The sequence below is a fragment of the Lissotriton vulgaris genome, chromosome 7 (assembly GCF_964263255.1).
Source record: "Lissotriton vulgaris chromosome 7, aLisVul1.2, whole genome shotgun sequence".
In the NCBI taxonomy this organism is placed as follows: Eukaryota; Metazoa; Chordata; class Amphibia; order Caudata; family Salamandridae; genus Lissotriton; species Lissotriton vulgaris.
Window position 1 is genome coordinate 1,756,252,698 of NC_141695.1, and position 25,996 is coordinate 1,756,278,693.

The window sequence follows — 25,996 nt, forward strand, 5'->3', positions numbered from 1 at the left end:
AACTTTTAGCAGGGGGCGCAGGCGCTTGTTTGGTTAGCTATCTGTCCCTCCCTGGGTTCAAAGCACATGAGATTGACCCCATCCCACTTCAGTTGAGGCATGCCAATTTTGCATTAACCTGCTGAGATGATTGACTATTAACAGAAATTCAAGGGACAGTTTTTGTTAATTAATCAAAATATGGACTCAAATGAAGCCCTGTTCTGGTTGCCAAACAAACTTCCTTCACCCACCCTTGCTTCAGCTCCAGCCCCTCCCCTCCTTCTGAAACTCACGCTGCTCCTTAGGATTTACATCGGCCTCCGAACCTATCCTTAAACTCAAACCCTGCTCTCCACTCATTCGCTCCTGTCCCTAGGGTTCATTAGAAGTTCACCTTCCAACTGTAGCCTTCCTATCTTCATTTAATTAAATGCCAGATCTTTTCCAAAGTTGAATGGCACCTTCCTTCTAGTCTTACATTCATCCTTCCTGCTCACTCTTTAGCACAACTTCTTGCAAACAAGAGGTGGTAAACGGTGGAACAGCATACATTATTCAAGTAATGTATAGAAATCATCAACATCTTAATACAAATTCTCACTGGCTTTCCTAGATTCATCCCGTGCATTCCATTTACAACATCATTCTCCAATTACATATTACACATCCTCAAAGCCACTATATGCACAACATAGTAGACTCAAACCCTTTCAGACACTCTGAACACCCCCACCCTCAAGAAGACAGTTTCTCAAAACATATCCACATTATATCACAAAATGATCAAATCTCGCCCTTCCCCCAGGTGTCATGCACTTCACTGCATTTATGACCATTGTTCACAAGCAGAAAAGGACCCTTCACGCCATCAGCTATGCCTGACATTTAACTTAAGTCAGAACTTGTCTACAACTCGGAGCACTCCTCCCGACTCCTTGTGCAAAGCACAACGCCCCCCCTCCCCCCAAAAAACAACCATCCTTAAACGTTTGCAGGCCACTCCTGTGGTACTCCAGACACTTACCCTCACTCGTGAGATTACAATGCTTTCCACAGTGAGTCTGCAAACAGTTTTTCTCAGTCAACCTTTAAAGCAACATTTAACTTCAGCTCTCCTTTCATGCTGTGTCCGAGCGAACATATACCGAGTAAATCATCTTCTACAAACTCTTTACTTGAAGACTATGATTATTCCTCAGCCTTGCTTTTATTCTGAATCCCATCATATGGCCCTTCCTCTCCTGAATACTGGCACTCCCCTCTTCCTCAGCCCCACCGTTATTACAGATTAAGAAAAAAAAAGGCTTGTAGCCACCTTCAGTGTCCTTATCAAGTCGAATGGACTTGCACTTCTTACAGAATGGGGGGTACTGAGCCACAGTCGCAACCTACGACCACTTCAGACCAACATTGTCTGAACACCAGCTCCTTCTGTTAACGTTTAAGTGCCCCTTTACACCAGAACATGGGCTTCTATTGGAATTCTCAAGGGCATATTATCAAGCCCATTATCGCCGCTTTAGCTGCAGTTTTCTGCCACTAAACCGGCGATAATTTTTAACGCCGTTCTTGATTATATGACCCCATGGGGTTTAAAGAGTTCTCTTACTCTACCAGTACTGCCAGAATTAAAAAATATATACGTATAGCTACTTTGAACGATAATCTGCGCTACCATTGAGCTTGGCTGGCTCATCCACCACGCAGCATGTACTCCTAGAGCTTAGAACTCAATCAGTTATTCGATGCCATTGCCTTCACCAAGAGCTTGGGACCTGTCTGTATGTTGAATTTTGTACCACACACGTGATGCTGAAAATGCTTTACCTCCTAGATCACATCCAACATTTCACATTCTTAAAATGACTAGTTTCCCTTTGTGAAGCCAACACCTTTGGTTATGTTCTTTTTATTTGTTGAGAGTCCATGTACAAAAGCTAATTTGAACTGTGCATAACAGAGCAACTGGTATTATGCAGAGAATAAACAAATAGCCCATCAAAATCAAATAAGAATCCACCCAGGTTATGATGACCTGTAAAACAGAAAACATAGTAGAACAAATGTACACTTTATTGGTAAAAATAGTCTTTATTTTGAAAACAGAAGGTAGGACATTTTCAATAAGAACAGACCCAAACAGCTGGCAAACCTACTATACTAATGTAATAACATGTACACACCTGTATATTAACCTGTAATTGCCATTTTAATAACCTGCAATGAGAAAAACCAAATTAAGGGAACAAGCATTGGCAAAGTCAATAAGTCACACGTTTGAGAGACACAGAGGCTGCTAAGCAGCACTGCTGTAAGTTAAAAAAAAGTCCTGGCCACTTTATAACACTTTTTTTCTTATGGTGAGGTGAGCTGTGGTGGCAAGGCAGACAGTGGGGGTGGGGGAGCAACATTGATAAAGGAGGTGTGAGGGTTAGAAGTAACGTGGACAACTTACAAATAAGATGGACACCTGGTGGGAGACTTACAAGCAACATGGAAAACAGGAAGGTGGGAGGTAAAGAAGGAACAGGACAACGGGGGCTCTGAGTGAAGAAGCAACACAGACAAGGGGAGGGGCAGAAGATGCAACGCAGACAATGCGCGTTGAGTGTTGTGTGTGACCCCATGTGCAGTCTGTAGGTGAGACATCAAAATAGAAAAGAGACTACGGGCCAGATATGGAGTTTGACGGTGGGAGCCCGCTAACTCAGGCCCCAGGATTCATTGGGCGCTGCCACCATGGAGCACCTTTTGTAGGTCACGCATTCTTCCACATCTTACGACAAGGGCATCGCCACTTCCATCTTGCACGGCTGTTGTTGGCAGCCGCTTTTCTTCCACTCCTTCAAGCACTGCTTCTTGCATTTCCGGGAGATATATTTATTTCGAGACAATTTGCTGTGCCGACGTTTCCCTGTGAGGCAGAAGAAAGCTCTGTAAGTTTGGGAAACATGACAATTTTCAAAATCTGCTATTTTGGATAATTGCATGCATTTATTTATTAAGCCCTTATTATCCAGAGTTAAGAAACATGGCTGATGGAAGTGCCCAGCACCCCACTATCTGTTCACATCTGACTGATGTGCACCGCAACCCAAAATCTACTCATCTCCGATGGAAGCGTCTAGAACCCCAATGTATTGTCACACCCAACATGAAGTCCATGTACCTCAATGTTTAAAGATATCTGCTTGAAAGGCCTGCACCAGGGGGTCTAGAGAGGTTTTATTGGGGTGCCCGGCACCCATGATTGACCCCGCCCACTGGTCCGCAGCTCGTAGTCCTGAGTGGTGCTCTTTCACACCTAGACTGTCAGAGAGCGCTGAGACTGACAAGAGTGTATCTCACAATCTGCCAAAGAGTCACGCAGGGTCTCTGCTTCCATCACTGCTAGTGTGGCATGCACGCGCCATCAGTCCGCCCCACTACCCACCGACCCACCATTCTTCACCCAGTTCATGTCTAGAGAATGAGTGTTCAGAGCTGGAGAGACATGCTCTCCACAGAAGGACCTCTGAACACCCTCTGCAGGTCTCTCCCAGCATCATCTACCCTGACATCTTCACGCCTACTATCCAAGCCACAAGACAACCAATCAGAGCCTGGTCACTGTCAGGGGTGGGGAATGAGAGCGTTGAGCGGAACAAGAAGGGTGTCCCAGGAGGAATGGAGAATTACAGGAGGGTAAGAAAAGCAGAGGCTTCTGGTCTTTCCTCCACTCCCTGCGCCTCAACAACTATGACCAAACCTAGGACTATATGTCAGTGAATATTTACAGCCACAAAACCCACGTCACGTGCGACCTTTAGTTGTCACCCACAACTTGTGACTGTAAACATCAGACAGTTTCCAGTCCCTCGAGCTGGCATCGAGAGACGCCCTGGGTACAAACATTCGATGCAGCCATCCTGCCAGGCAGACAGGGCTTCCTTCTGTACTGCGCATGCGCCAGGAATCAGTGGGAGCTTTAACACAGACAGCAGGAGCCGCATTTCTCAGAGTAAGCCGACAACAGCACAGCTCCTCGGACAGGGCTTCCCTGGGTTTCGATGAGCTACGCACATGGGATTTTGTTTTATCTTTTTTGTATTCTTTCACCAGTGGATGGTGTGTTAATCAAATTCTTCTGCTACTGTTCTTTATTCAGTTAAACATGACAGGTTATAGTTACTTTTTTATTTTATTTATATTACAACTATAAATAATGTTCTGTTATTGACTTTTTTGTCCAATATTTGTGATGGTGAACACATTGGGGCGCAACCACAAACTACTTTTGTGTTAAATTTACCAATACTACAATAGTACTCCTAATGTACTGTAAAATACCGATCACAAACCTACGAGTGTTAATCACCACCTCTCTTACCTTTTCTAAGGGGAGATGCTCACACATGTAAGTGTATTATTAAGGACCTCATTACGAGATTGGGGTAAAATTCTAATCCCTGTGCTCACCTGTGTTTACACAGGGATCAGAAATACAAGTCGTGTGATAATTATCACACCCTCAGGGTTTTACCTTGACAAATTCTGACAGGTGAAACCTGCCAAAATGTATGGGGGAAAATGCCCAATATTGACAGTGGAGGCGGATTTTGATGTGGCACCATAATCCACAAGTGATTCCTCAAACGCTTGTAATCAGGGGTTAAATATCACACTTGATAATTTCTACTCTGCGGTCAGATATTATCAGGTGGAATAAATATTACACCACTTACAGGCCACTCATAATGAGAGCCGTAGCTGTAAATGCAGGGGAGACGTGGGGGAGGGGCAGGCGGGTGGTTGAAGATTAGCTGCACCTTCGACAAAATAGGTGGGGTTTAGAGAGGAGAAAGAAGGGGTTAAGGAATGGTCTAGGGAGGGGTTTAGAGGGGGGTGTACACATACCAACAAAATTGTAAGCCTGCTGCGATTCCCAAACTGCACTTCTAAACTTAGTACCGCCAAAATAGGACCCAAAACAGTAGTAATTTACTCTAGCTCAAAGCTAGAGTAAATCCACCACTGCACATGGCCAACCACTGATACTGCAACACCCTTCCAGAGAAAGTAATCGAGGTAGAGTCTTAAAATAAAACCCTATATGAAATCATGTCAAATTAAACATTGTTTTGGCCACTTGGGATGGTCAACTGGTTTTTTGGGGGCATTAGTAACTAGCACTCTTAAGCTTGGCTTCAACCCCTGTTTCAGGGAGTGGAGATGAGTAAGTCTACACTTTTGAGTAACTTTACAGTGTAGGTTACCTTACTGAATAGCTCCAAATGTTTTGCTATTATTCTTAAATTAAATTTCTAATGACATGTTTTGATGACTTTTTTGTTATCTGAACTTTAAAAATAATAAAAATGTTGTTCTGCTAGTGTTCCTTTATTCACATTTTAATTGTTTGTTATGACAGATTTATTTGAGTTAAAATGAAATTATATGTTTACTAGTTCATTAAAAATAGACAAGAACAATATTTATGGAAATACACCAAAAATATGTAATGTCCGACCAAAAAAGCAGGTATGACAATATAAAATATCAAATTAGGAATATTAATTGTGAAAACGTACAAAAACTATATACAAATGAATAGGAAGGGTTAGATTTATTTATAAACAAACTTTTTTCCTCGTGAAAGTGCTTCTACAATCGAAAAGGGCGGGATTTATGGCTGCAAGACATTCACAAACAATGATCTTGCAGGGGTATACAAAACTGGTCGGCCCAAGCACTAAAACTGTTTAAAGCAATTTAGAAGTTCGAACACAAAGGTAATTGCAGTGAAAAAAAGATGTATTCAACACACAAGGTAACACGATGTTCATCTGTACAATCCATTTCTTAACCCCTTCGCTACGGAGTTAATCCCCCGCTGTGCTGGGGGGGGAGGGGGCGCGCAGAGCGACCCCATGCTCATGACGAGCTGAGCTCGTCATGAGCTACGGCGCTCCTGTGCTCATGACGAGCTCAGCTCGTCACAGATGTATTGCCTCCCGTGGAACGCTCAGCAGCGGGGGAATTCTCCCCGCACCTGAGCGTTCCACGGGCCATGACGAACTGAGCTCGTCATGAGCACCTGAGCGCTGTGGCTCATGGCGAGCATCCAGGTGGTTAATAGGTGCTAGCTTTAGAAAAATAGCCAACACGTGTTTAGTCACCAACTTGACTTTTTCAAGGCTTGCCGAGCACAGGGTGCTCTCCAATCATTAAAGATCTATTTCCGAAGAGTAACAGATAAAAATAGAACAGCAAAGATGCGGTAGGAATGTGTTATTGAGTGTAGCCAGAATCGGCTAAATGTATTAATGTAAGTTACTTCCGTAGATGCAGGAAAAGAGCGTACCTGGCGGGAGCTTATCATGCACTCCATCCACCAGTCATTGTACGTGAGGAAGTAGCTTACATTATTAAATTAGAAATGATAGAATTCACTTTTCGATGCTCTAATTACCCTATGATGACGTGTGAGTTAGCATCATATGACTAACTAATGCATTTACGTATATGCACTTATGCTGAATTCATATTCTTACCTATTACTTATATTCAAATGTATGTGTGACCATATTAGTTTCTTAGCTTAGCCTGTGTGCCACCATTTTGTGCAACTCTCTGTGCCTGCGGGCTCTGCTCGCTCATGCCCCTCCCGCAGGAATACAGAAATATACTAAGACAGCAGTTTTCGTTTCTCGGCTCACTGTGACCGAAACTAACAATTCTTGTTATCTGTAATGTTCTCATGCCCAGAGACGCCGAAGCCTAGCTCCATGGCCTTGAGCAGAGATAATAATGTATCCCTTGCAGGTGCAGATGCCTGCTGTATGAGAGCATTGTCCACTGGCCTGAGGCCCGGTAACTTTCCACAAGGGGCGTACCCCATTTACTGTATTGCATTATAATGTATTGCTGTGATGCAGAGAGTCAGTCCTCTCGTTCGCACTCCTAGGAGTGAGGTCGGACAGGGCCCTCTCATATGAGTGTTGTTTGGCCTAATAAAGACTTTTGTTTATACTTCTCCACTGTCCGGCTGACTTCCTATAAGGTAATTATAGGTGAGTGCTGTAAGTCACTCCAGTGGATTTGAGCCACGCTTATCAGATGGCGCCCGAATAGGGACCCCGCGATAAGGATCTTTCTCACCCGTAAGTGGGTAGCAGAAGACCGGGGACCCGCTGGTCGGCACGGTGGGTCCGGGATCCCATTTGATGCCGAGCTTGGTTCTCGCAGCGCTGCCCCACCCTGCTGATCGGGAGAGGTCCCGGTTCGGATCTTACGCCGGGGTCCAGAAGGCGGAACTTGAAGCTGACCGTGTTGGTCCTGGCAGCCGGAGGTGGAGAACGGTAGAGGTCGGTGCCGCCTACGGAAGGTGAGTGGTCCACCTGTGATTGTTGCAAGAACGGGAGTGTTCCGGGAGACTAGAGTGTCTCCGATGGTTTGAGGAGCCGGTGTGCTCCTGGGGCTAGTGTGCTCCAGGGAACTCAGAGTACGAGTTGGTGCTCTGACAGACTTGACGGGGTTGGGGACGTATTTCGAGGTAATTGTTTGTAGCGATCCGACCGAATGGTACTGTGGTGAAGGCGTGGCTCATTGTGGGTAGACTCTGGTGCGCTTACCCTGAACTCCTAGTGTGGTGATTCAGTGGAGGTGTGATCCGGGTTTCCCGCGGTAAAGTGCGCAGTGATCCACAGTGCCGCACGGGTGGCGGATTTGTTCCCCTTCCTCAGAACAGTTAGCGTACTGTTCGGTCTGCGGTAGAGTCCAGGTTCCCCAGGACTTGGTCGACGGGCCTTGTCCCATTTGGTAACACGTGTTGGGAGATATTGTATATGTGTACGTGGTTCTCTGATGTCCGTCTATATGTTTGTGTGTGAATGAACTTGAGTTGTGGTTCAAGATAAAGTAAAGATGTCCTGTTTTAGCAAGTTGCAATGTTTTGGATGCTGTTGTCGACCCTCAGATACTAGACTGGCCGAGAGCCAGCCTGCACCCCCTGAAGGGACGCCGAGTTTTGATATGTATGTTAAACATGGACTGGTCCCGATTTTGTTTGGTACTTTGTGGCATCGGTACACTGCTGATAATGTGGATTTACAATGGCCTTTGACGGGTTCTTTTGATGAAGCTAAATTGGATTATTTGCAAGACAAACTGTTTGCTAGGCGTAGCCGCCAGAGTATGTTCGACTCTTTGCGAGTGTGGCAGAAAGAGGCCAGGAAACGTAAGATGCGAGAGGAGAAAGAGGAGTATAAAAAGTCCACCCAGACTATGGTGCAGAAAGCGAGGGAACAGGTGGGGAATGAGAATGCACTACGCATGGAGCGCGCAGATAGACTTTGTAGGTTGAAAGAAAATAAAAGTTATGTGGTACGAGAAGATGACCCTGATGAGATGGAGGACATTTTGAATGCCCGACCCCCTCCCCCTTATGCCCCACAGCCCTTGTACCCCTCCTTGCCACTTTCGGCCCCTAGTAGTGCCGTACCAGGTCCTTCAGCGAGTGCCCCCCAACTATCCCTGCCCTCGACACCCCTCGTTTCTCTACTCCAGACCACTTCACCTGCCCCCTCACCATTTTCTTTAGCACTCCCTACTGTTTCAGCTAGTACCACCCCCAGTCAGGAGATGCTAACACCGAGTCGCGGCGCAGGTAGCGGATTGTTTTCACAGGTACGGAAGCTGCTTACACGTTCTACAGTTGGTTTAGATGAAAAAAGTATGGTGGCTAATCAGGCATGCCAATGGGCCAGAAATAATATTTATTCGTTCGAAGACATTTGGTCCACCATGAAAGATTTTGAGCCCTTGATGCAGCAGCACGCTTTGTGGCACATGGCTGGTGTATTGATACCGCTATGGGAGCAGGGATATGGAGGTGTGGCTCCGGCGGTTTTACGGGATATACAGGCTGGAGCGTACAGGACGAACACGGGGGTGAAGGAAGTGATGAGTAGTCTGCGCGCGCTATTGCAATACAGGAATGAATTGCCCTCTGTCGGTACACCCCACTTCCCAGGTCTCCACCCAATGCGGGAGGTGCACCCTATTTTTCATCCTGAGGTCCCCGAGTTGTTAGATCCAGTCACGAGGGCTGTTACAAGGAACAGAATTGATGCGCATTTTCAGGAGCAATGGGTGTATACGCCATGGAAGAGAAGTGAGGTGTTGTCATTGAAGGCTCAGCTGCCGGATTCCAGAAAGAATCCGACCGCTTATTACAAAGAGCTTACGGAAGCGGCGTCTTCTACGGTGATGACGTTAGCTGATGTTGAATTGTTTTTCGGACTTTTGGTCCCGGTTGATGTGTGACGGCAAGTGAAAGGTACGGATCATAGGGAGGAACTGGGAGGTACATGGCAGGAGTTACAGGACTGGGACAAGGAGCGTAAGCCAGGGGAGAAGCCGAAGGCTGAAATATTAGCTTTACCGGGGCGCATAATAAAGTATATGCACTCCCTTATTCCCCCGAAAAAGGTGGATTGGGACAAGTTGACGGCTTGCAAGCAGAAAAAGGATGAGGCGGTCTCAGATTTCTTTACGAGGTTTGAGGAAACGTTCATGGATTTTAGTGGACAGGATGTGTCACAGGATGGAGGGTTGTGACTCTTTGTTAACAGGTTTGTCACAAATTTATTGCCTGAAATATCAGCTAGATTGCAAGCGTCGGAGAGCACGTGGACGACGTCCTCTCCTTCGGGAATACTAAGTATGGCGCAATATTACGAGCACAGGGAAAATGAGAACAAGGACAAGCAGGAGAAGAAGGCTAAAGATTTGAAGACGAGGGTTTTGTTGCAGCAGGTGGCAAGAGGCAGAGGAAGAGGTGCGGCGCTGAGTCGCGGAGGTGGTTTTGGGAGAGGTGAGAGTAGGGAAAGGCTGGGACCGAACCAGTGCGCCAAGTGTAAGCAGGAAGGGCATTGGTGGCGAGACTGCCCGCTGCTCCAGTCAGGTACCGGTCCAGGAAGAGGACGAGGACGAGGTAGTGGTGATTTTGGGAGACAGGCTGCGCGATCAGAAGGAGGCGGGAGACCGGGAGGCAATTACTTTGACAACGGGACAGATAGACAACAGTCGCAGAGGAGCGGGGGCCAGTATTACAACGATGATTATTCGGTGGACGATTTGACAGGGTTCTCCCACAACTAGGACAGCGTAGGACAGAGCATGGGACCAGTACTTATGGAAGTTGATCAGAGGGGACCTTATGTCGAAGCCGACTTACTAGGGTCTCAACAGAAATTTCTAGTGGATACGGGTGCAATGAAAAGTTCAGTGGCTCGTTCTCGGGTCCCAGGGGCGGCTCTGTCTGGCAAGAATAACATATCCGTGGGTTTCGCAGGAACTCCGGTGATTAGCCCCATTTCTAAACCTCTCACGTTAACGATTGGTCCCTTTACTGTTGATTCACCGTTTTTATTGACATCAAATTGTGGAGAAAATTTGTTGGGTTTAGATTTATTGAAGAGATTGCACGCCACCATTTATTGTTCCCCGGATGGCGTGTACCTTACTCTAGGCCCCAATGTTGCCCGCCCACTACAGTGCTTTTCAAAAGACGACCCGCTGCCACCTGAGTTTCGAGGCATACCCGACAGCTTGTGGGCTGTCAGTGATAATGATGTAGGGAGAATGGATATTGCCCCGGTGTCAATAAGAGTGAAGGTGGGAGCTAAATTGCCCAGAATTCCACAATACAGAATACCTAGGGAGGGTGAGAAGGCCTTGTTACAAATAATTCAAGATTTAATACAGTCTGGAGTAGTGGAAGAGACTGATTCGAATATATGTAACAGTCCTATTTTGCCTGTACTTAAAAGACGGTCACCTGATGCAACTGATAATACTCCTGATGTTTATAGATTTGTGATTGATTTGCGGCAGGTAAATAGAGTAGTGGAGCCACAGTATCTGGTGGTCTCGGACATCACTACAATATTGACCATGATTCCACCTTCGGCCAAATATTTCTCTGTCCTAGATTTGAAAAACGCTTTCTTCAGTATTCCAGTACATGAGGAAAGCCGTTATCTCTTCGGATTCTCATTGGCTGGCCGAAGCTTCCGCTTTAAGAGAATTCCTCAGGGGTACACTGAGAGTCCTAGTATATACAGTCAGGCTCTAAAGGCACAATTGGATGATATGGAACTTCCACCTGGCAGCGTAATGTTGCAGTACGTGGATGATATCCTAATAGCATCGGATGATGAGAAGGGTTGTCGGGATGCTACTGTAAAATTGTTACACCATTTGGCAAAAAGGGGGCATAAAGTGTCCCTTCCGAAATTTCAATACTGTCGAACGGAGGTCACCTACCTCGGTCACCTCCTTTCGAAAGTGGGGAGGAGATTGACGCCGGAGCGCATAAAAGCGATCACTAACATGCAAATACCTAATACGCAGCGAGAGGTGCGCGCGTTCCTAGGCATAACATCGTATTGTCGTCAGTGGATACCTAACTATGCGTTACTAACAAAACCCCTATTGTATCTGACTACCAAAGAAGTGCGCGAACCCCTACCCTGGACCCCCGCATGTCAGGAAGCGTTTGAGTCACTAAAAACGTCTTTGTGTTCTGCGCCAGTTCTTGGAACACCTGATTACCAGAAGCCTTTTGTTCTTTACGTGCACGAGGCGGAAGGTTGCGCGTTGTCTGTCTTAACTCAGTGTTTTGGGGGGAAGCAGAGACCGCGTGCATACTTCTCTGCAATGCTCGATAATGTGGCAAGAGCGCTGCCGAGCTGTCTGAGAGCCACGGCGGCTGCTGCGGTCTCTATAAGACAATCGGCAGGGCTCGTGCTGGGATCAGATCTCACAGTAATGGTACCGCATGCTGTGGATATTTTACTGAACAGGACACAGACGCAGCATTTAACAAGCGCTCGTCTGACGGGTTACGAGATGACTCTTTTTGCGCCCCATGTAACAATTAAAAGGTGTGCCACATTGAACCCCGCCACCTTGTTACCTATCCCCACAGATACTGACACAAATGATGATGACATACATGACTGTTTGTATAGGACTGAGGAGGAGACAAAGGGGAGGGTGGATCTGACAGACAGGCCCATGGAAGAACCAGACGGGGAACTGTATGTCGATGGATCCTGTTTTAAATTACCAGACGGGACATCGACAGCAGCATATGCAATAACGACATTACAGACGGTGGTAGAGACTTCTAGAATACCTTACAATTCTGCTCAGGCTGCCGAGATTATTGCCTTACTGAGAGCATGTGAGTTGAGTGAGGGGTTGGATGTGAACATTTACACCGATAGCCAATACGCCTTTGGCGTGGTTCATAATTATGGGCGACTTTGGGCAGAACGGGGATTCTTGACCTCCCATGGACAACGCATCCAACATGGTCCACTGATATTACGACTGCTAACGGCACTGACATTACCCAAAAGATTGGCTGTGATAAAATGTAGCGCACACAAGACAATAGTGGACGATGTCGGGCGAGGCAACGCTTTTGCCGATGAGACAGCAAAAGAGACTGCTAGAGAAAAATTACCACGAATGTTTGTGGCAGGGCCAGCACGATGGGTCCCAGATATTCATATGTTCGCAGACACGGTACAGAGTGTCAAGAACATACAGGGCAAAGCGACGGATGAGGAATTGAGAGCATGGAAGGATGGGCAGGGACGACTGGATGCGGATGAATGTTGGACAGATGTGACAGACAAGAGACGATGGATGTTACCGAATGCGTATGTCCTTCCAGTAGTGACGATGGCACACGGACCTGCCCATGTGAGTGCCAAGGGCATTTGCAAATTGTTAGACCCGGTGTGGAGCAATAAAAATATCTCTAAGATGGCCACCAATTTGGTTCGTCAGTGTATGGTGTGTTTGAGACACAATCCTGGAAAGGGTACCCCTGTCCCAACTGGAAATTTTGCACCCCCCTCTTTCCCTTTTGAGGTGATTCAGATGGATTACATCGAAATGGAAAGAGTCAACAACTTGAAGTACGTCCTTGTAGTCGTATGTGCTTTTAGTAGGTGGGTGGAGGCGTTCCCAACGAAAGACTGCACGGCTATGTCTACTGCAAAAATGTTGATAAAGGAGTATTTCTCCCGCTTCGGATTACCTAGGGTGATCTGGAGTGATAATGGCACGTCCTTTAATGCTGAATTAGTGAAAAATATATGCAAAGGTCTACACATCACCCAGAAGTTCCACTCAGCCTTGCATCCTCAGGCGGCAGGACTGGTGGAACGGTTTAACGGCACACTCAAGTTAAAAATGGCCAAAATATGTGAGAGTACAGGTCTCCGTTGGCCAGACGCACTTCCCTTAGCTTTGCTTTCCACAAGAGTCACTGTGAATGCAAAAATGGGCGTCTCCCCGCACGAGGTGGTATTTGGCCGCCCGGCCAATATCTGGGGAGTGCCCCGACCTAAATGTTTTTCCGAAGTTCCTTACCCTCTGTTGACAGATTATCTGTATGCTTTGACTAAAGATCTTCGTTCTATTCATCAGCAGGTAGCAGACACTCTGAAGCCGTTGCCGGAGGGGCCTGGACACACCATCCACCCAGGGGATTGGGTCGTGGTGCGACGATACCAGCGGAAGTCTTGTCTGGAACCGAGGTGGTCAGAGCCGCGCCAGGTGCTCCTCACTACACGCACAGCGCTTCGGATTGACGGCAGAAAAGCGTGGACCCATGCCTCTCATGTGAAGAGGGTCCCGCTCCCGTTGCCCTATGATCAATGGGTACAAGATGGCATCGCTGACCAGGAGTTCGAACATATCCCGAGGTATGTTCCTTTCTCGGATGCTTCACTGATTGGAGAAGAGCGAAGCGGAATTGAGAATACTGTGAGCTCTACCACTCCTTTTGTTGCTAGCAAAGAGATATCGGAAAGTTCAGCATCTGCCATTGATACACCTGCTTTGTTTTCTGACCCCGAAGTGCCAGGGAGCACTCGCTATAATTTGCGGCCCCGAAGAAAATAAGTAACAGTGCTGGAATATGATGGACTAAATACTGGAAGAAGGGCTTAGTGGACATTCTGAAAAAGAAGATTTAGTGGTAGGGATGGACTTGTAAGAGCCCTGGTGTTTAGCCGAAGATTGTGTTCTTTGAGACTATAGAGTGGCGCGGGGCCCGAATTAAGTGCTTCCCTTGTTTCAAATTATTGAACAGCGACGTTGGAGTAGGTATGGACGGTAAAAGCCTGCCTGTGAGGCTTTGAAGGACACAGGGAGAAGATACCTTTTTAAGGGTTGAAGAACCCCTCTGGCCGGTTGAGGATTGTCTGGGACTATTTTTTTTTTTTTAGTAACAGTGTGATTTTTTTATCTTTTTGATTTTTGATACTTTTGAACGATTATTAGAAATGTATCCCTTTGGGCGGCCCATCCCTGATGAGGAGCAGCCTTTTGCAGCTCCCCCGAGACGTGAGCCCGATTCCCCCTGGTTGGCCCTTCCCCGAAAGGGAAAAATAGTAGTGATCATAATAGTTTTAATTGCCTTTCTGGTGACTCTTGGAATACTGTTTTTCCTAGATAAACACTATCCCGTTCATACATTTGCACCCACACCTACTGCTGTTCCGGAACATAAAATGATAACTGTCGATTATGGTGAGAGGATGATACGCAAAAATTATAAAGACAATGTTTTTATTAAGACTTTGCATCATGCACATGCCACTACCAACATGACAGATTGCTGGGTTTGTGGGCTTTTGCCTTCTGCTGCTTATAAGAAAGATAGATTTCTTGCCCTTCCTTTGACACCGGTAAATAGTTGTGTGGGGTGGTACACCCTTATAGGTCTTGTTAAATATTTCCAACAGCCAGATTCCTTGACTCCACGCCTGCAGAATAGGGGGTGGACAATGACAATGCGAGTGCGGCCTTTGCCTTCAGCTTCCCTTGGACGAATATACACTGACGGACGTTTTGACCAGACTTTTATAGAGACATGTGAGAAAAAGTTGGGTCGATTCTTGACACCTAATGATACTGATCGACTCAGGGATAGTTTCATGAAATTGAACGCCACTTTGTCTTATAGGCATCCCCCTAAGAGTAACGACAGCTCCAAGTCTTTGATACCCCTGGCTGTGGTGGGTCCTCCTCCATTTTTCTGTATAGAGGGAAGGGGTCCCATCAAGGTTGGAAATAGCTCTTGTAATGTGACTGCTTCAATACGCCTGCCCGTTAGCCCCTCTTTGATTGCCCCACCCAGTGTCTATTTTGTTTGCGGTGAAAATGGATACTTATGGTTGCCCGAGGGTTGGGGTGGGGTGTGCTACCTGGCTTATATGATTCCTCCCGTGTATGTGGCTCCCTCTGATTACCACAGAACTCATCGACGATTCCCCAGTCCTCAGGAGCAGCCGCAAGAGCAGCGTAAAAGGAGGGAACTTCAGGTAGAGGACGTTGATCAGACAGATACCTCGTATCAGCAATGGACTGATTTTTCTAAGGGTCTGCTTCCTTTCTGGGGTCCTATATTCAACAGTAGAGCTATTAGACGACTCTCTAGGGTAATGGAAAAGGTGGTTCTGGTTGAGGCTGACATTACGACTAACATCTCTGTTGAGGTTCAGGCTATGAGATTATTTACGATCCAGAATAGGATGGTCCTTGACGTCATACTAGCTGATAGGGGCGGGGCCTGTCGCGTCATCGGGACCTCTTGCTGTGTTTATATCCCTGACTCCGCCCCGACTGTTAACTTGGCAGTGCAAAAATTGCATAGCTTAGCGACTGAACTGCACCAAGATAATGGGACATGGTCTCTCCAAGGGTGGCTCTGGGGTGCCTTTTCTTCCTGGGGCTGGAAAATACTGATGGGTTTGGTTGGAGTGGTGAGTGTAATTCTGTCATGCTGCCTTTGCATATATTGCCTCCCTCCATGTTGTTCAATGTGTGCTGCAAATGTACGTCCGAAAAAGAAGTTACATGGTCAATATGCCACTTCTATGATTACTGAAATTCCTGCTGATGCAAGTTGGTTAATGTTTATTGCAGAAGATGTTCTAGACTGAAGAAATATAGCCCTGCCCCTAGAATGGATGTCGGCACTACCTTTGGCTAATAAATGAGGCTATAGTTAGCCAATGATGCTAAAAGGAGGGTCTGATAGAATTCACTTTTCGATGCTCTAATTACCCTATGATGACGTGTGAGTTAGCATCATATGACTAACTAATGCATTTACGTATATGCACTTATGCTGAATTCATATTCTTACCTATTACTTATATTCAAATGTATGTGTGACCATATTAGTTTCTTAGCTTAGCCTGTGTGCCACCATTTTGTGCAACTCTCTGTGCCTGCGGGCTCTGCTCACTCATGCCCCTCCCGCAGGAATACAGAAATATACTAAGACAGCAGTTTTCGTTTCTCGGCTCACTGTGACCGAAACTAACAATTCTTGTTATCTGTAATGTTCTCATGCCCAGAGACGCCGAAGCCTAGCTCCATGGCCTTGAGAAGAGATAATAATGTATCCCTTGCAGGTGCAGATGCCTGCTGTATGAGAGCATTGTCCACTGGCCTGAGGCTCGGTAACTTTCCACAAGGGGCGTACCCCATTTACTGTATTGCATTATAATGTATTGCTGTGATGCAGAGAGTCAGTCCTCTCGTTCGCACTCCTAGGAGTGAGGTCGGACAAGGCCCTCTCATATGAGTGTTGTTTGGCCTAATAAAGACTTTTGTTTATACTTCTCCACTGTCCGGCTGACTTCCTATAAGGTAATTATAGGTGAGTGCTGTAAGTCACTCCAGTGGATTTGAGCCACGCTTATCAGAAACATTGGACCTGGAATCACTACTACTGTTTATGGTTCATCACTCCTTTTTGGAATACGTTCCTCTGGGTCTGGTGGCTTAGTGGACTAATGTGTCTACTGCAGGGGCTGGTGTTCGACCTCATGGTCACAGGTTTAAATCCTAGGCAATCTACTCAGCCTTTTATCCATCGGAGGTCGATAAAAAGAGTACTATTGAGTTGGGTAACAACAAACATCTGTTATTCAGCACCAAGATACCCTTAGTGGTGAACGTGTGCTTTACAAATACGTTATGTTATGTTTTGCGGTTCCAGCAACACCGAATAACACGTTCCTACCCCATCTTTGTTGTTCTATTATCTAGACTGAGAAGGAACACACTTTTGTTTACATTTGGGATATTCCCAAGAACTTTTCAGAAATAGATCTTCAATGATTAGAGAGCACCCTGTATCAGACAAGCCTTGAAAAAGTCCCTTTGGTGACAAAACACGTGTCAGCTGTTTTTCAGAAGCAAGCACCTATTAAGACATGGATTGTACAGATGAACATCATGTTACTGCATGTGTTGAATAAATCTTTTTTCCACTACAATTAACTTTGTGTTTGAACTTCTAAATTGCTTTAATACAGTTTGAGTGCTTGGGTTGGTCAGTTTTGTCAATTTTGTAAATGGTTGGGGTTCTCTGCCCCAAAACTGTGAGTACACCTTTGGTAGTAGGGTCTTGTCAAACCCACAAGCATTTAACATTTTTAAGAACTCTTCTACTAGTACCCACTAATTACTTTGTACATCTTTAGAGGTGCAAATCAGCTGCCACTACTACAGGGAATATATTGTTACTCTTGCAGGGGTAGATGAATTTACTCTGTCTGTATTTTTATACCCCATTCACTTCCAACTACATGGGCTTTAATGAAAGCAAGAGGTGAGAATTGGCAGGGGGAGGCATGGTTTGCCTTGAAAGTTTGAGAACACCTCAGACATTCCTGTTTAAGAGCATTCCCTAATTCTTCTCTGTCCATTTTGCATGTCAAAGGTTTGCAGCTGTCAATGGCAGGAGTAAATTGCATTTCATGGAGGGGGTGGAACAGACCCCACTCACTGGCACTAATATCCTGGCAGGGAAGCCTCACTGAGCACAACCGTCAGACAGGCTGCCTGTACTCTCTCCACCAGTCTCTGAGGGGTAGCTCAGCTCTGAACCCGCTGGCTGACGCGGCCTTTCTCCCTAGGGGTTGTTTACTGGCAGAGACTCCCATCAGGGCTCAAAGACTCTCCTCAGAGAGATGCTTCCCTCACTTGGAACTCCAGAGAGATCTCAAAGTCTTGCGGTCTTTGAACAGCAAAAATTTGCTTCAGTGACTGAAATGTTGGTTGGTCGTGAAGCCGTCAAGGTGGTAGGAGCTGACAGGCGGCCCTTCCTCTGTTTGAAATTCCAGAACGTAAGGTCCGTGTGACAGGGGGTAAAGATTTAACAGAAGGCACTAATTTATGAAGTGCCAGGAATGTAGAACAGCTTGTTAAAGCTTGAACAACTGACAGGGTGTGTGTTTCCATCACTTGAAACGCCAGACAAGTAGCCTGTGAAGGTGTGAACAACTCACAGGCAGTGGCAGCCGGCTTGGCTCACAGGTGGTGGGGCAGGCGCAGGGGGGTCATGCAGGGGGGTGCGCTATGTATACATATATTTTTTTTACCGTACCTTCCCCCGGGTCTCGCATCTCTGCTCTCCTCGTCAGACTCAAGGAACAGGCAGCACAGCCAGGCACCACTGGCCAATCACAGCACTGCAATGCAGCGTTGTGATTGGTATGCACCCAGGCTCCCCTGACCAATCACAACACTGCATTGAAGAGTTGTGATAGGTTTTGAGCGTCCTAGTCCGACGCTCAGCAAGTGAATGGGGCCTGGGCTTGTTCTTCATGCAGGCTGTAATGCAGTGTGAATGGAGAACCGGGAAGTGCGCATGACTACTTTGGGCGGCCCGAGAGAGCCAATCAAACAGTCACTACGCTCTTAGGAGTGGGCAAGCCATTCCTCCCCTGTCCTGCTCCAAGACCAGAGCAGCTTGCCCGCCCGCAAAGCTGCACGAGCATAAAATGATAATAACTCAAAGTTTTTATCATGTTATGTTTTTACTTTACACTACTTAAAAGTAGTGAGGCGATGCTCCTCTGCCATAGTGGAGGAGCCGCCACTGATTGAAACACTAGACAAGTAGCACAGCCTGTGAAGGTGTGAACAACTCTCAGGCGTTGGTGGCCGGCATGGCTCGCGGGTGGCGGACGGGTGCAGAGGGAGCTCACGTGGGGGCGGGGGGGGCAAAATATAAGAACAATAGCAAAAAACGTGCCTTGCCGCCGAGTACCGCGTCTCTGCTCCTGCTCTCCTCTTTGAACTCGAGAAACAGGAAGCACAGCCAGGCCCCACCGACCAATCATGGTCTAAGCGTCCTGGTTCAATGCTGAGCCAGGGACGGGGGTCTGGGTATGTTCTCTATGCAGCTGTAATGCAGCCTGCATGGGGAAGAGTGCATGACTGGTTTGGGTGGCCCGAGAGAGCTGATCAAACAGTCACTGCGCTCTTAGGAGTGGGCAAACCATTCCTCCCCTGCCCTGCTCCAAGACCAGAGCAGCTTGCTCGCCCGCAAAGCTGCACGAGCATAAAATGATAATAACTCAAAGTTTTTATATTTTTGTGCTTTTACTTCAAGCCATAGCAGAGGAGCCGTCACTGCTTGAAACACCAGACAAGTAGCACAACATGTGAAGGTGTGAACAACTGACAGTGTGCCTGTGTTCCCAACACCTGAAACACCGGCTGGCCACACACTCCCCACTGGAAATCCCACAGAGGGAACAGAAGCTGCCAGGACTCTGACCAGAGAGGCCTCATCCCCCACTGGAGGGTCTTGGGAGGATGGCACCCTCTGCCAAGACCTAAGCAGCAGATGAAACCTGCTCCACTGAAAAGAAAAGAGGCCCTCGGAGCGCAGGGTGCACATCCTACCTTCATCCTTCAAGAGAAGCAGCTTGTGTGCGGTGATATGCCATGGGAAGGGTGGGGGATTCCTTAAGAGAAGCAGCCACAAGTCACTACTGTCACCAAATGACACAGTTAGACATTGACAAACCCCCAGCTCGCCTCATTCTGGCCCAAGCCAAGGGCAGAGTGAGCTCACAGGGGGTTAAATCTGCTCTGCAGGGTTCAATGCAGCATTGTGGACTTTAGCAGGAGAGCGCCAGCAGTCCTGGAAAAGTTAATCCTCAGTGATGTGAGCTGTCATTGGTGGGCACAGATCCAGGACCCATAATCAGCATGGCTGCCCCATACAGCACACCTCCCACGGGGGGCCAGGGTTCCGTTGCCGTGAACCCCTGCCGGCAGGCTAGGGTGCCCCCACACAAGGAATGATGCCTTGCTGCCAACCCTAGACCTACCCAGGAAGTGCCGGAGGAAGATGTAGGGGGTGACAGAAGGGAACATGCCAGCCTCCTGGTTCGTTCTCCTACTCCACTCTCATTTGAGCCGTGGTGGAGAGGATAGCTGGGACCACCGTACCCCGACCTCCACACTGTCCTTACAAGGACCCTCACTCCAGAAGGTCTTTACCAACTTACATCACACCACAGATGGTGGACGCCACCAGACTGCAGAGCGGTAAAGCAAACCACAGCCAGACTCACAAAGATACTGATATTTGATCCTAAAGGCCTGGGTGTGTTAAGAAGAGGAGGGGTCCTCGGAAGGTGGTCCTTGGTGATCCCTCATCCTATGTAAATGTAAAGTATTCATGTAGCGCACTTCTACCCGGAGGCCTCGTAGCACTATATTCATATCGCTGTGGAACCCATCCTGGCTTTCCTGTGAAATGTCTACTCCTGGGCACCCCCAAGGTGAAGCCAGGCATCCAAGCGCTGCTGGGGCCGTTGTGCAGATTAAGCAAGCTATTGCCCAGAGTCGCAGCGTGGGACCCATGATTAGACTAGGCACGAGGCAAGAATGATCAGGTCCAGGGAAATTGAGTCCAAGAACCGCCGAGGTGGGAATTGAACCCTGGTCCCGGGCCAGACCTCTGCATCAGGGTCTGTCGCTCTAACCATTGAGCCACACTTCTCCACATTCCACAGTGGACCCGTTTCATCTACTGATCAGCAGCGGGGAGAGGTGGGGGTAAAGAGTTTAACAAGCGGCCCCTGGTGGACGAGTGCTTTAGTGTTATGTTATTTTATCACAACTTCTATAGCGCACAACTACCCTTAGGTGTCCAGGCGCTTACGGACAGCATACTGTCCAGGGAACTTAGATTTTGAAAAGGCAGGTTTTAAGATTTTTCCTGAACGCTGTCAGAGAGGGTATCTTTCTTCCTGAGACCAAGCGGAAGAGAGTTCCTAAGCCTAAGGTGCTATGACTGAAACCCCTTCCCCCTCCCAGTTTGTTATCCTGACTCTCAAAGTGGCATCAGGAAGGCCTTAGCCGATCGCAGGTGTCTACTGGGGGAGTACCGATTAAAGGTGTGCCAAAGAGACCGTGGACCTGCTCTGTGCAGTGCCTCGTGTGCTATACAGTGCCTTGAATTTTACGCGTTGAGCGACTGGCAGCCCGTGCAGCTTTTGTATCTCGGCCCTAATGGACTGATGTTTAGGTGCATCTGGCACCAATCCGGCAGCAGGATTCTGTGCCGACAGCAGTCTTCTAAGTTGATTGGACTGTAAATTCATATATAAAGCATTACAGTGGTCCAACGTGGACAAAACTAGGGAAGCTAGAACAGTCTTTCTTGTGTTTTTCGGAATAAATGGTAGAATTTTACGCACTGTTCTAATGGTGAAAAATGCAGAGGACACCACCCTAGAAACTTGTGATTCAAAATTCAGCTTCTCATCTATTATGACCCCCAGGTTTTTAGCTTTCACTACCGGAGTAGGAAAGGGGCCCAAAGTGCTTGCCCACCAGGCTGGTGACCAAAGGGGGCCACCTTTCCTAAAAGCACCACCTCGGTTGTGCTCGAGTTAAGCTTCAAACAATGCTTGCTCACCCAAGAATGATCAACGTCCTTGTCTATAGTTGAGATGACCAATTGAGTATCGTCAGCGTACGAGGTCGGAATTAGATCAAAACTTCTGATCAAGGGTGCTAATTTGGACACATATATGTTAAAAAGTGTAGGTCTCTCCAAAGTGTAGTGCACCACCAAAATCCATCTGAGGGATTGTTGGCTGAACTTTAGTAAACACCATATATGTGCCTAGGGCTAAGAAGGTATTTAAGGCTAGGCGGTAGCTTTCAATAAAGGCAGACTGATATAAATACGTATTTTTACAATTCGCTTAAATAAATTATGGAGAATTCTGCCAATATCACGACCCCCTAACACCAGATGGAAATCCTATGAAGTCGATGACACAAAACGAAGGAATAAATAGCACTTTTAAAGAGAAAATGAATCTTAAAAACCCCTGTCTGAGCTCCCTATGCATCCATCACTGTTCCCTGATACCATAATGCAAGGCGCCGAGGAGGACTGGAAGGTAGGGGGTTGTATCCTCTCACACACACTAGTAGGTGCCCGGGAGAGTCACAGGAGGTCTGTGTGGAGGCACAAGGTTGAAATGCGACGAGCTCCATGGTACGAGCTGGCCAGGAAACCATGCGCAGTGGGATGTGTGGGGTATGAGAGGGGCTGGCCAGCCAAGAGGGCTCAGGTCAGGTGAGGATGTGCGGAGATCCATGGTACGAGCTGACTAGGAATCCGTGTGCAGATGGGATGTGAAGGGTATGAGAGGGGCTGGCCAGCCAAGGAGAGCTCAGATCAGGGGTCGGGTTGTGTGGACCACCATGGTATGAGCTGGTAGGGACACTTGTTCAGGGGGTACATGCAAGGTACGTGAGTGCCTGGCCAGCTAAGGAGGGATCAGGTCAGAGGTCAGGATGTGTGGACCCAGGGCCGGCTTTAGGGCAGTGCAACAGGTGCGGCCGGACTGGGCGCTGCTCTATGGAGGGGGCGCCGACCTCATGGGGAGGTGCTGTGTTTGGCAATACCTTATGAATGGCACATATGCCTGGTGGTAGTGAGAGAATCCGAGGAGGCAGTCATGGGGTGTGGGGGCATCAAAAACGATTCTGGCACCAGTCGCCACCAGCGCTAAAGTCGGCCATGTGTGGACCACCATGATTCAAACTGGCTAGGAAACCTTTTATAGGTGGGACACGCAAGGTACGTGAGGGATTGGCCAGCTAAAGGGAACTCAGGTCAGAGGTCAGGATGTTCAGACCACCGTGTTGTGAGACGGGTAGGAAACCATGCTCAGGTGGGATATGTGAGGTATGAGAGGGGCTGGCCATGCCAGGAGGGCTCAGGTCACAGGACGGGAGGGCAGCGATTGAGTGTCACAGGTCCACCTAGAGCCTCGAGTGATCTTTTGAGATAGCGGGAGTAGTTTGCAGCTGCCATCCAGTACTGTGGGCAGTCTAGCTGCAAAACTGTGCAAAGCTGCAGACACCCTGCAAAGTGCGCTGACCACAGTGTCTACCAATGCCATGGGCAAGGTTTCACTTCCAGACATCCGTCCCTAGTACGCCATGTGGATACTATTGCCAGGCGTGTTGAAAGTGGTGTTTGGGAAATGAGAAAAACAACAATAATAATCATAATAATTTAACCTACCTTCGAACCCATCTGGTTAACCCCACCCCACCGAGTGAACAGAGCATACGTCTGTTCTAGCGCACAGTCCCTACCATCCTCAGAAGATACACAATGAAGCTACCTCGCCACTACTGAAGCAAAGTCACCAAAGACCAGCTAATCACCACTTTCGCCCAGAACCTACCTCCCGACCCCACCAACCCAGACGCCGCAGCCCGCAACCTCAGACAGTGGATCAACGACTGCGCCAACACCATTGCCCCGCTCAAGAAACCCTCCAACAGCCATGCCAGCAAAAGAGCCACCTGGTTCACCGACGAGCTCCAGACCTCCAAACGCGCATGCCGGAAACTAGAGAAGATATGGCTCCATGAATGCACACCTGTCAGCAAAGCAGCCCACAAGGACTCCACCCGCAGACATCACCACCTCATCAGATTAGCCAAGAGATCCTCCTTCAAAAACTGCCTGGATAACAACGCACACGACAGCAAAGAGCTCTTCAGAATCATAAAGGAACTCTCCATCCCCAGCGCCAACACCAACGACATCTCGCTCTCACAAGAACTGTGCGACTCACTAGCCATCTTCTTCCACCGCAAGATCGCTGACATCCATGACAGCTTCAACACCGCGACCGCGCCGACTACGCAAGACTCCACCTCCCCTAAGAACACCACCAGCGCCAACCGCCTGACGTCCTGGTCCAACATCAACGACGATGAGACACGCAAGATCATGAACTCCATCCACTCATGCTCACCATCAGACCCGTGCCCACACCACGTATTCAACAAAGCAGATGCAGCCATAGCACCCCAACTACGGAAGGTCATCAACATCTCCTTCGAAACAGCGACATTCCCGAAAGCTGGAAGCATGCCGAAATCAACGCCCTCCTCAAGAACCTCAAGAACTTTCGGCCCATCTCTACGCAGGAATCCGAGCTAAAAACACCTACAACGACTACTACCCATTCAAAACGCCTCCGCCCGACTGATCGTCAACGTCCCCCGCCACAACCACATCACCCCCCACCTGAGAGACCTACACTGTCTCCTCGTCGACAAGAGGATCACCTTCAAGCTCCTCACCCATGCACACAAAGCACTCCAGAAAGCCAGACCAGCCTACCTGAACAGCAGACTCAGCTTCTACACCCCCACCCGCCAGCTCCGCTCGCCCCGCCCTCGCTGCTGTCCCCCACATCCAACGAACAACCTCCGGTGGCAGATCCTGCTCCTACCTCGCCGCCAAGACCTGGAACACCCTCCCTACCCACATACGGAAAACCAAAGACCTACTCGCCTTCAGAAGACTCCTCAAAACCTGGCTCTTCGAGCAGTAGCAACACCCCCCTCCCCTCAGCGCCTTGAGACCCTCACGGGTAAGTAGCGAGCTTTACAAGTAATTGATTGATTGAATACTTACCCCAAATCTTCATTAACCTGAGCCCTGCCCCCCCCCCCCAGTCCTTTCACAATGAGGTGCCACAGACAGTTCATTTTTACCCGAGCATATATCATCAACAGTTTAAGGCAGTATTTCTTCTGTTTTTACTCTACAAAGCTCCTCCTTGTAGTTTAGAACACCTCCTCTCTCTACACCTCCAGGTAGTACAAAGCCCAACAAGATGCGGTAGGTAGATAATGTTGCCGGGAGGGACTGAGGGAATATGGGACTGGAACAGAGAAGACTGAGGCTTCGGATAGCGAAGATATTTGGTACTTAATAGTCACTCATCCTCCTCGTCCCATTTCATTCTTCAGGAGGATTTCACAAATCTTTCAGTTTTTTGTAGGTACTGCTTAATTTGCAATATTCAGAATGTAACGAGTCATATGTAAGAATTTCTGTTATTTACTTCATGACAGTTTATAGCACTTACAAACACCTTCAGGAAGGGTCCATGGTTCCTACGGCTCCTCCCTCTCCTACTTCTGTCCAATGTTATGTCCACATGAAAAGCTACCTCTGCTCCCACTGGATGGTTGGTGTTTCTAAGGGTTCAACAGGGAACAATTCAACCCTTTCTATAGTGGGGAGAGATCCCAAGGAGGAAGAGGGGTCCTGCACATGGAGTATATAACCTAAAATCTTCAGCGATCTCTTGACGGTACATCTATGCTGGAAATGTTTCCAGTGCTTGGGATAAGATGTAGACATAGAAAGGGTCACCAGCTGAACTCAAGAGTAGGGAGCCTTGGGATAAATTAGATAAAGGGGCAGGGAGAGCCTGGCGGTGGATGAAAGAGGGACAAGGTGGTCTCAAGAGGAGACATCCTTGGAATTCATGGGATAAAAGGGCAGAGAGCAATTGGTAGTGGATGAAAGAGGCATGAGGTGGCCTTGATAGTAGACAGCCTTGAGATTCACGAGATAAAGGGGAAGCAGTGTCTCGGGCAAGTGGAGACATTTTTGGAATTCATGAGATAAAGTGGCAGGGAACGGCTGATGGTGGATAAAAGAGGCACGAGGTGGACTCAAGAGGAGACATCCTTGGGATTCATGAGATAAAGGAGTGGGACTGCCTGGTGGTGGATGAAAGAGGCACGAGGTGGAGTCAAGGGTAGACATCATTGGGATTCATGAGAT

At 47.8% G+C, this 25,996-nt stretch overlaps 1 protein-coding gene across 1 annotated transcript in view; it reads right to left on the minus strand.

Moving 5' to 3' along the window:
• Positions 1-2,059: 2,059 nt before the first annotated feature.
• LOC147706592 (uncharacterized) overlaps positions 2,060-25,996 on the minus strand; it is a 29,380-nt gene continuing 5,443 nt past the window's right edge. Inside the window, exon 4 of the mRNA XM_086929102.1 lies at positions 2,060-2,896. Within this exon, the coding sequence (XP_086785228.1) occupies positions 2,760-2,896 (137 nt within the window). The 3' untranslated portion in view covers positions 2,060-2,759. The remainder of the gene's footprint in view (positions 2,897-25,996) is intronic.